Genomic DNA, 11,712 nt, shown 5'->3' on the forward strand with positions numbered 1-11,712 from the left:
GCTCCCCCCCCCTTTTTTTTTTTTTTTGAGGAGGAGGAGGGCTTTTATAACAGGAGGCCTTTTCGTAACTACAGTCCCAAACGTCACCAGAGCTAAATTAGAAAATGATAGCAGAGGGGAAGCAGGAATAGAAGAGAGGATGCTTTGGGATGGAGATCTGAACCGAGGTGGAAGACTGAGGAGGCAGAGCTGACAGCACGAGGTTAACCGGGAGGGAAGGAACTTGGCGGCAGGGGCATAGAAGCAGGAGAGGGAGGCATGGGAGGTGAGTCCTCAGGGAAGTGGTTGGGGGGGTTAAGAAGCCCTGGGCAGATTGCCAGGAGCTGCTGAAGAGGGGGTCTGGTTTAGATGGCGGCCCCCCGAGGAGACTGCCGTGCAGGTAGATGATGTTCAGGGCTGGAGGATGTCAGTTCAGATCAGCACAGGCCGGACCGCAGAGAAAGGGGTGAGTCACCGTGCCGCTCCCTGAGGATTGGCACACGGATAGAGACCAGACCGGCCGTTCCACGCCCGCCCGCCTTCAGCATCCTGAGCTGGAGCTGTGAGTGCTAGCAAGCTCTCGAAGAATTGTGAAGTTCCTGGAGTTAGAAATGCCAAGGAATGAATGTGCCGAACCCTCAGCATCCGGGCCCTGCATGAGTAAGAGAGTGCCCGCCCAGAAACCCGCATCCCAGATGGTGTGGGAAGAGCGACACGTGTGTGGCAGGGACAAGCTTGGGGCTTGGTAGGAGAACATGAGGAGTGGTGTGAGAGCTTCCTCTGCAGGTGTGCTGTGGTGAGCAGGGCACAGCAGCGCCAGAGGGAGAAGGGGCTCTGGGAAACAGGAAGTGGCCTGGGCCTCTCCTAGGGCCTCATACAATGAAGCTGCTGAGAAGAAGGGGTCCCCAGGGCCTCGGAGCCACTCAGGGTGCTCTCACCTCTAGCAACAGAAACCTGAATTAAAATGTCTTATGCAAAAAGGGCATGTACTACCAGAAGGCGTGGCAAGATTCCAGAGGGCTGTGGTTGGAGACCCGGATCCTTCCAATCCCCGTGCTGTCACTCGGCGTCAACTTGGTGCTCAGGCTGGAACCAGGATGTTCTCAGTTCCAGGCATCACGTCCAGACATGACCATGTCCAAAGGAGACAGAAGGACTGTCTCTTTAGGACAAAGGGAACTTTCCTGAAGAGCAACGCCCAGCCCAGTTCTCAGCTCATGTTCCACTGGGCACTGGCCCTGGCCCGAATCCCGTATTAGCTGAAGGGCTGAGATGGCTCTTGATCGCTTAGCTCACCTGGGCCCTGGGGCTGCGTCAGGGTCCTCTGACGCTCTTGGCAGCTTGAGAAAGGGGAGGAAACTTCAAATAAGATGAAGAATGAGGGACCAGCAGGTGACATGGTGGTTAAGGCACTAGACTCCCACATGGACGACAAAGGTTCGAGTCCTGGACCTGGCAGCTTGCTTTCTCACTTTCCTTCTCTCTGTCTCTCTCTGGTGAGCACATGTGCCCTAAAGCAAATTAAATAATAATAATGATGATGATGGTTCTTAGCTGAGGAGGTACCCTGGGGATAGTCAACCCAAGACACTGGAGAAGGCTGCTGACTGCCCCTCCCTGCCCCAGCCTGTCCCAAGTCCCAGGCTCCCGCTGGCTGTTGAGAAGGTGTCAGTGTCCTGAAAGCCTGGCAAGGTTGTCCCGGCAGACAGAGAATAAATCTGTGATAACAAAGACAACCCCTGGAGGAGAGCCTCACTGGGCGACTGCCAGGGGTGCTGGGCTCCCTGTTCTGGCCTTGCGTCATCTAGCTCTGTGATCTCAGGCAGGAGGGGGACTCCTTGATTTCTTCCATTGGAAAATGAGAGAGTGAGACTAGTTGATTTCTAGAATCCTTTCTAATTCAAACACTCTGCGATGTGGGGCGTCTTAGAAGAGAGAGATGGATTGAAAGGCAGGGGAGAAGCTGGGCTGGAGGCCGGTTTGCAGTGTCCACATGTAGCTGGACTAAAGGAGCACCAGGCCAGTGTCCAAGGGGGAACTGGCTGCCCTTCGGCAGATGTTCGTCTAAGCCAGAGAACCAGAGTCTGTAGAAGTCATCATTTCCATAGGTCCTTCTGGCACAGAAATGTGAGGGGCCCATTAATAAAAAAGCCACATATGCTCAGGGGAAATGAATTTCATGCAAAAGACAAGGACAACCGTGGGGCTCCTGAGGAGCACGGAGTACTGCAGGGGAGCCTCCAATCAGATGAGGGGAGGAGCCAAGTGGCCAAGGGGACGTGGTGGGTGGAGAGGAGAGCTCCAAATGGCAAATGGGAGTGGCTCGGGGAGTGCGCCCTCCTGGCAGCTGCCCTCTTAGCCAGCTCAGCACGACTGTGGGGTCTGCACTGATCCTGACTGTGGGACCTCAGTGCCCTGCCTGCCCATTCTTTGGCTCACAGCTTTGGGACCAGGGGACAGAAAGGAGGCTGATGGAGCTGGACAGAGAAGACTGGGTAAAGGCAGAGGAGAGTCGCCCTCCTGGTCGGTTTCTCTGTGGGAATGGGAAGCTGTGGGATCTATAATCCCTGCCAGATAATAGGGGCTGCAAATAAGTGGGGAGAATGGAAAGAGGGGCGAAGGAGGGAAAGAAGCAGCAAGTGGGAGGGAGAGAGTGCAAGGAAGAAGGCAGGTGAGTTCAGACTGGAGCCGAAAAGCCACTGGCTGCTTTCCTCTGTAATTGCCCTTTAAGAGATGACCCAGTATCTGGACCCGCGGATGGTACAATGGTTATGTCTCTGGACTCTCATGTAGTTGACAACGGTTGGAGTTCTGGACCCGGCAACTTAAAAACTCACGCTGGGCGCATGTGCGTGCCCAAAATCCCGAGAGGAGAAGGAATTGCGGTGTGACCAATCCCCCTGGGGGGGTGATTTCTCACTTTCTGACTTTCTGTTTCTCTCTGTCTCTCCGGCAAGCTCATGTGCGCTATAGCAAAAATCTGTCTTAAAAATATGTATAATAATATATACATAATATACATATATATAAGATTATCCAATACCAGTGTACCCAGTTTCAATGACAGGCCTCCTGACCTGGCATGTTGCTGAACTATGCAGGAACTAAGGCTTGTTTCCTGCTCCATGTTCACACGACTCCCTGGCTCCTTGGGGCAGCCAGTCCCTGCCAACCCCTCTCTAGACCCAGGGGTACACAGCCCCTGCCCTCAGGAATCTGGACCCTGATGCTCTGTTTGCAGCACACTTTTACAGACTTGGGAGACCGGGACCACTACCTCCCTCTCTCAGACTTGGAAGCCTCACTCTGAAGGACTCAGTAACATGCCTAAGATCACTTGGAACATGGGCAGGGGCTGTGTGAGGACTCTGGGTTTAGTGCTCGCACTTTCAAGCTCTTTCCTCTGCCCCTCTCCATCTTGTGCTGCTTACGCCCTGCCTGGAGAGCTTGCAAAAGCCCCAGATGGCCTCCCTCCCTCTTGCCTCGGAAGCTCCAGTGTCCCAGTGCCCAGCCAGGGAGGAGGCGGGTTGTAAGAAGCCTGTAATGTGGACACAGGCACTGCTGGCCCACCCGGGACGTCTGGTTGAAAGAGAAGTCTTACGCGTGGCTGTATGTAATTACCAACGGGAAGAAATCATGTTCCAGGAAGGAGCTTCGTCAGGGACCATGTGTGGATGTCTGGCCCCGGCATCACTCCTCCCAGGGACCTCCACCTGCCTTGCTGGGCCTCACTCAGCCCCTGTGCAGTGTGGACCACACAGCCATTCACACTCAGGTTTCCCTTGTCAGGGGCCTCATGTACGTTAACACAGCATAGTGTCCTATCCCTTGAGACTGCACTTGCCCCAAGGCCGAGTCTTCTGTTTTTCTCTTCCCACCACTTCCAACAGACAACACGGCCCTCCCCGCCTCAAATGCTGCCCACACTGAGTTAAGCCATCGGTTTGCAAGTAGGTTTCAGCCAAGACTTCATTCACTTCAAGTCCAGAAATGTGTCATGGGGCCAACCACACATCAAGCCCCACGCTAGATGCAGCACGGGGTGTGGAGATTGAGGTCCTGCATGCTCCCTATTCTAAGGAATGTGTGGTTTAAGGCAAAGAATAAAACTATGGACACCCAATTGCCCTGACCCCTTCCCTAGCTTCCTGGCTTAAAGCCTTCGGCAGCCTGGCCTCTGCCTGTACAGTTGACTCATGGCCCCCCTCGTTTCAGGTGTGTTCCTCACTTTCCACCTCCTGGTCTTTGCTCCTGTAGTTCTACCTTCTGGAATGCCTGTTTTCCTCCCTTGTTTCCCCCTCACCCCCATATCTAATAACTTAGCTACCAAGATCGCTCAGTGCCAGTAGTGGTGCTGCCATGACATCATCTTGATCACCTAGCCATTGTTCCTCACTTGGTCCCCCACCAGGCCTTTGTGGGTTCATTTCAGTCTCGTGCTAGCCTTGTTCATGTCCTTTGCCTCTCTTTCCAATCCCACCTTACTCTATCCTGCCATACACTATTACATAGAGTGTGGTGCTTCATTTAGCCTCACCAAGTTGAACAGAACAAGATGGATTGTAACAGTGGGCACATCTAGGAAGAAACAGCATCATAGGGGTCTTCTAGGAGGAGGCAACCTCCAACCGAGACTCACAGAATGGCCAAACCTAGGGGAAGTGGCCAGTTTCTCCTCTTCTTGACATAAGCAGCCCTATCCTCTTCTTGGGAATTCCTGAAAGCAATGGAAGTTACTTCGCTAGATCAAAGAGAGAAAAGAATATTCTTTCCAACTTCTGCCATAGAGTGCAGATATTGGTACACCTGGATCAAAGAGAGAAAAGATTATTCTTTCAAACTTCTGCCATAGAGTGCAGATATTGGTACATATTGAGCGGGGATATACAGTGGGCGCCTTTCAAAATCTGGCTCACTTTGCTTAGCATAAAGTCTTCTATATTCATCCACTTTGAATCCGATGACAGGTCTGAAAACATGATAGTAGGGAGGATAAGTGTAGGTACCAGAGACTGTAAGGGAGGGGAGTGAGTGGTAGAGGGTAGGTGGGAGAGGCAACAGGAAGAAACATTTAACAGACAGAAGAATGTAAAGTTCTCTATTAAAATGACATATATGGTAATATCCTTAATTCAGTTGTCATGTACTACATGTGTACTTTGAAAATCACATTGTGAGTTACTAAGATGTACAATGATGGAATATTGTCATGTACTACATGTGTACTTTGAACATCATGTTGTGAGTTACTAAGATGTACAATGATGGAATGACAGTTAAAGAAATATAATGTGCTTAAAGAAGAAAAGAAAACAATATTATCCAGATCATTTAGGGCCCAAAGGAGATAGTGTGATTCTTCAATCCTCAAGAGGCCTCCACCACCATTGTCTGGGCTGGCACCTGGACTGCCGGGTAGGGCTGGTCTGGAGACAGGAAAGGGGACCAAGGGCTGTAAAAATGTACCCTTATTTCCCCCATCCGCTGCTTTCCCTTTTCCTCCTCTGCTCTTTGTCTCATACCTACCCCCTCACTGCTCCTTGCCCCCTTCCAGCTGTCCTCAGCCCTGCTGTTTGACGCCGTCTACGCTGTGGTGACTGCCGTGCAGGAGCTGAACCGGAGTCAAGAGATTGGCGTGAAGCCCCTGTCGTGTGGCTCTGCCCAGATCTGGCAGCACGGCACCAGCCTCATGAACTACCTGCGCATGGTGAGGGGTGGCTGAGGCCCTGGCACTCTGTTCAAGGCACGGGAGCCTGTCAGCCCCAGGGGTCCCCAGCAAGCCACCACCCCCATACAACAGTGATTCGTGGTGACCCAGCTAAGTGGAACACGGGGCCACATTTGCTGCCTAATCCCTCATGCTGCTGAGAATCCATAGCAGGTTTGTTCAGTAGGCCGTGGCCCTTGAGCCTTGAACTAGTAACAGGCCTTGAATGTCCATCCCGCGAGGAGGCCACCTCCTGCTGGAGAAGCCTGGTGAAGTGTCTTGCGGTTTGCACTGAGGGCCAGGTATGGCACCATCCTAACCTCTTGCAGGCCTTGGGCTGGGTGAACAGCTACCAGAAGAGGATAGAAACTATTGAAAGCCAAGGGCCTGAGGAGGAGCAGGGGATCTAAGCTCAAGTTGGCATTGTGGCTTATGTGGGTTTATGAAGCTGTTATGTGATGACCGGGCACGGTACATCTTTGCCTCCAGCCTGGCCAGGTCTGAGCTGGGCCCAGAGACATCACATTTGTCATCTCACAATGCTGTGGGGGCAGGGTGTTGGTCCTCTCTCAGGTACCCTGAGGTAGCTCAAGTAGGGCATGCCTGCTCGGGGCTGTGTGGTACGTGGACCTGTTTGGTGCTGTAACTCACTCTCTCTTGGACAGGTAGAATTGGAAGGTCTCACCGGCCACATTGAATTCAACAGCAAAGGCCAGAGGTCCAATTATGCCTTGAAAATCCTACAGTTCACCAGGAACGGGTTTCGGCAGGTAAGCCCAGCTATGCTACCCTGATGGCAGAGTACTCCTCTGTACCTGCTCTGTCCCCAGCCTGTTTCTTTGACATCTTGGCCCTCAGGATGGCCTCCTGATCAGCACAGCCCTGCCCCTTCCTGCCTCCAGATCAGCTGGCATGGGTCCCAGTCTGCACCCCCCAGAAAAATGCCAAGGGGGACAACCCTACTTTGTGGAGTAAAAAGGAGAGGGGGTGACAAGGGGGTGTCACATAAGAATAGAACTCCTGGGCCTTGCTCACTCTTGGGTAATCCTACTCCCCGAGTCTCGCTCTCACCCTGGAACCTGTGTTAGGCCCCACTAGCCCTGGGCTGGGGCACAAATCAGATCCCCATGGCTGAGGGAGTCCTCGGGCATTGGAACAGACAGCAGACAGCACTTCTCCCCAGTCAGGCCTTGACGGACCCGCCCCCAGCCCCAGGCCCTCCTGTCTACCACACAGGCCTCTCCTATCTGCCACCTGACTGCTCTTGCCTCCCCAGCTCCTGTGAGCAGTCTGCTCCTTTCTCACTCACCTCCACTAGCAGTCTTCTCTTCCCTCTGACCCTCTCCATCAGAGGAAACTGGGATTCCGACAGCATCCCAAGACCCCGCCCCTTCCCCCTACTCACCCTTGTGTTCGGCCTTAGAAAGGCGGGAAAGCAGGAAGCTCGGCACTGATTACAGTAGGAAGCTGCATACCGGAGAGCTTCCTGACCTCCAGGACCAGGGAGCAGCACTACAGGGTGCAGAGTCTCCTTTTGCAGAGTATGAAGCAGCACCCTCATCACCACTGCCACCACTTCCCCTTCACAGTCCCCATGGAAGCTTTCAGTTAGCAACGCCATGGCCTTGCGTCATGGTGACTGTGCCATGTGTATTTTCTCACTGCACCCTACTGAGTAGGTACCTGTATTTCAAGTGCAAGTGAGGAAACAGGCTCAGGGAGACCAGCAGCATTGCTTAGGACAATCAGTGATGGCAGCGTTGGCTCAGAACCAAAAGATGTCTACCTCGACATTGCAAGTGCTTCCTCATAGCAGACTATGCAGCAGAATCACTTTGGTCATGAGTTAAAAGTGCAGGTTTCAGAGTCTGGTTGGGTGGGTCTGGGGTAGGGCCCAGGAAGGGATTCTGTCATCAAGCACTCTGGAGGACTCAGATGAAACCTCACACCAAGAGGCTCAACACCCTTGCCTCCTGACGCTCTGTCCCTGAGTCTCGAGGCCTGATTGACCCTCTCACAAGTTGACCAGGAGGCCAGGGACTGTGCTGGGCTGTCGGAACATCTCTTCTTGGAAGAGAAGAAGGTGAAAAGAATGAGTCACACTTTAGCCTTGGGCACTCTGTCAGCATCTCCTCTCAGTTCAGTGAGTCCCACTTGAGCCCTGGGCACTCTGTCAGCATCTCCTCTCAGTTCCTGGCCAGAGTTATGGCTTTATTTATTTATTTATTTATTTGAGATTTTTTTTTTTTTTTTTGCTATTGAGCATGTACACTCCCTAAAGAGACAGAGAGACACAGGATGCAAAAAATCACCCTCAAGAGGATGGCTATGCCACAATGCATGTGTACTTGCTGAAGAGACAGAGACAGAGACAAAAAGCAGGAAATCACCCTCTGGTGGGGGGGGTTACTGCAATGCCTTCTCTTCCACTGTCCTCTTGGGATTTTGGGCATCCGACATGAGTTTCAAACTGCCAGGTCTGGTACTCGAACCATGGTCAGCCATGTGGGAGTCCAGCACCTTAACTACTATGCCACTCGGTGACCCTAAGTGACATCATCTTTAATCAAGACTTGAGTACCATTTTTTTTTTATAATTGCTAAAGTGAGGGAAAGATAGGCAGATAGCCAGAAACTATGGGGATGGAGTGTCACAAAATGGTCTTGGCATTTACCTAATAAACAATGTATTGAGCACATAGTATGTACCAGCCACAGCACTGGGTCTGGGGAAATGAAGCTGAAAAAGTCATGGCCCCTGCATTGAGAGATAGCTTCCAGTCTATCATGGGAGAATGATATATATAAAAAAAGAATAGCTGCAATTTGGGGACATTAAACTCATACCATGTCTTTAGGTTCGTAGTTCCCTGAACAAGTGAAACTGCCAGCCTACGGGGAAGTTGTCAGACCCTTCCTTGAGCCCCAGGGGGGTCAGGTGAAGGACACCCATTCATTCTTTCCAGAAATGCTCACTGAGTGTTTGCCGGGCTCCCTGCTTGGCACAGGAGTGTGAAAGTGGAGGAAGTGTCTGCTTTGGGGGAGCCTGTCTCGTAGTAGGGGCCAGACAGTGAACACACAAAGGTGTGGAATGCCATGTCAGTGCTCTGAGGAAAAATGAAACAGGAAATGGGGTGGAGGTGACAGTGGGGAGCAGTCACAAGGACACGGTCTCATGCCAGGCCCTGAACCCTCTCCATAGGCTGCCTGCCCCCAGGCTTTGAAAAACGCCCCTTGGGTCTGAGTCCTGCTCTGTGAGTGCTCCCCAGGAGAGCCCATTTTCCATACCTCCCCACACCCCATTAAGTGACACCCGTGGTGGCAGAGTTGGCTGGTGGCCCTGATCCTGCCCTCCACTCGAAGGACAGCTGATTAGGCTCAAAGTACCTCTTCATCTCAATTCTGCTCCTCCAGCAGCCACCACTTAGACGGGCTCTTTCAGCTGGGAGTCCACAGGACTAGCTCGTCATTAAGAAAAGTATCATCAAGGGTAGCAGGAGCAGTAGTTAAGGAGCTGGATTCCCACATGGCTGACTGCAGTTCGAGTCCCAGAACCGGTCCCAGATCCAGTGACTTAAGACTCATGCTGGGCTCATGTGTGTGTGTGCCCAGAATCCCAGGAAGGAAATGGAGAAGGGATTTCAGTGTCGCCATTCCTTTTGGAGGGTGATTTATCACTTCTTCTCTCACTGTCTCTGTCTCTTTCTGAACAGTGTACATACCCTATGGCAAAAACCTTAAAAAAAAAAAAAAAATCAGCAGCTCCCGCCCCAGTCCAGCTCAGCAAGGGATTCTGCCAGGACATTCTCAGGAGCGGTCGCTCTTCCTCAGCTGCCCCCAGTGGTGTAGGCCAGGTGTCTTACATGTAGATGTGTATAGACTGATCAAGGATGCTCATTTTAAAATGTGCACCCTCGGGCCCCACTGCCATACATTTTGACTTAGTAAAACGGCATGCATTTCGGCAATCTGAATTCTTTTTGAAGTTTATTTCCTTCTTCCACATAAGCAGAAGAAAGACAGGCACCCTCTGAGGGCCTTCACACCACAGTGCACCCTCACCCAGTTCAGATCCCAGATCCACACGCGTGCCAGGCGTGCACTGGGCCTGTAAGGGGGCCCTGGTACATGAGCCCAGGGCCTCTCCTGTGAGTTCAGCCTTGCAGTGTGGCATTCCCTCTGTGCCACTGTCTGACTCAGGAACTTGCGTATTTTTAACTGGCAGCTAGACAGATGAGGATAAGGTAGGTGGTCTAGAGATGACCCTTATGACAAACATTATCCTAGCAGCAGAGGGTTAGTGAGCCGCAGCCTCTAGGCACCGGGGATCTTGTTTGACCTCCCCGTGACCTCCCCTATCTATCTTTCTGAGCCAGTGTCGAATGGCATCCGCTGCAGGGTGACCATTAGATAGGGTGGGACCTTGACCTTCAGCTGCCCTGCGGGACACACGCTCCTAACTGGACTTATTAAGTGAGTGGCAGTAATCTTCTTTATTCCCGTTTTTCTTCGACAAATCCGGCGACTGTCTTGCCGCCTCCCTGGCTGGTTCAGGTGGCGTGACTACCAAGTAAGTGAAAACCACGTGTCATGGACACAGAGCGAGCTTTGCAGAGCTGGTCCCCGGGTCCCATCCCAATCACCGCCCCATCTTTGCTTCTTGACAGGTGTCCTTCCCCTGCTTATTACAGGGTGAGGAAATGGTTGTGGGAGTGATAATTAATTGGGCTGCTCTTCCAGGGTGGGGGAGTGTCAGTGTCTCCACTCTCATGGTCTCTTGAGTCCTTCCAAGGTGATCCTGCCCAGGGAGAGGAGAGAGACAAGGAGTGGGGGAAATACACCTTTTGAGGGGACCTTTTGCAAACTGGACACCACGGGCACTTGGCACAGGTCGCTTCTGATCTCGAGGCCAACCTTCGAGGTAGATAAATTCCCATTTCTCGGAGAAGTAAACTGAAGCTCAGGGATAGTGAGGGACAGAGCCCAAGTCCCAGTTAGAAGAACCTTGGGCAGAGCTGGAATTTACACTCAGGTTCGTCCCTCTCCAAATTCCATGTTCTTAGGGTTTCCACCCTTGGCCTACCTTCCTGGACCCCTGAGCCCCCAGGTCTGTAACTTTGCTGCCACCTGCTGCAAACCAGGCCAGCTCCTGGTTCCTGAAGACCTGCTGAGCTGGGCTGGCGTTAGGAGGGGCGCTGTTTGAGTTTGGTTTCATTCTTTCTCTTCCTGTCTGGGCGAGTGACTGTTGAGATCTGGTTTTGATTATGTAGAAAGCACCATGCAGAGAACCAGTGGGTCGTAATTGGTAAAATGTCTGAACCAAATACCATATTCCCGGCCGGTGGCTGATTAAAGGATTATTACCATTTTAAAAATAGTCTTCCAGAATTCAGGTTTTTGTTTTTTTGTGGGTTTTTTTTTTTTCCATTTAAAAAATTACTGTTTTGATTCTGTTTGGGGAGGATTTTCCCTCCAGGAACTCTGTGGAGCTCCCACTGGAGCTTGTCTGGGGAAAATGCTCTGTGATGTCCTGGAAGGGGCATTTCTAACCTGGCCCTCTCCCAGTTATGTAGTAATGACATAGATAGCACTGCCATGCATTGGGCATTGATGTGGAGGGTGTCGCTCGGCTCCGTCCCCCGGTTTTGGCCTACGTTAGATCCTCCTTCTCCATTCCTTACTCTCCTTTTTCAACACCCAAAAGATGCCCTAGGTAACATTAGAATAGGGCAGTCTCCCTTCATAATTGAGAAATCTTTTAACAAAGTTGTGATGCAGATGGTGTAGCGGTTGTGTCGCTGGACTCCCACATGGTTGACTGCAGTTCAAGTCCCAGACCCAGTGGCTTAAAGGCATGTGTGTGCATGTGTGCGCGTGCACATGTGCATGCCCAAGATCCTGAGAGGATAATGGAGGAGAAGGGATAGCTGAGACTAACCCCCCTGGAGAGTGATTTCTCACTTTCTCTCTCTCGCGCTCTCTCTCTCTCTCTCTCTCTCACACACACACACACACACACACACACA

The 11,712-nt window shown here is 51.9% G+C and overlaps 1 protein-coding gene across 1 annotated transcript in view; it reads left to right on the top strand.

Moving 5' to 3' along the window:
* The window catches only part of GRIK4 (glutamate ionotropic receptor kainate type subunit 4), a 394,611-nt gene that overhangs the window by 232,880 nt on the left and 150,019 nt on the right, over positions 1 to 11,712 (top strand). The window contains exons 8-9 of the mRNA XM_006148794.3: positions 5,534 to 5,686; positions 6,352 to 6,456. Of these exons, the coding sequence (XP_006148856.1) occupies positions 5,534 to 5,686; positions 6,352 to 6,456 (258 nt within the window). The remainder of the gene's footprint in view (positions 1 to 5,533; positions 5,687 to 6,351; positions 6,457 to 11,712) is intronic.

The sequence above is a fragment of the Tupaia chinensis genome, unplaced genomic scaffold, assembly GCF_000334495.1.
Source record: "Tupaia chinensis unplaced genomic scaffold, TupChi_1.0 Scaffold000247_1, whole genome shotgun sequence".
NCBI classification, from domain to species: domain Eukaryota; kingdom Metazoa; phylum Chordata; class Mammalia; order Scandentia; family Tupaiidae; genus Tupaia; species Tupaia belangeri.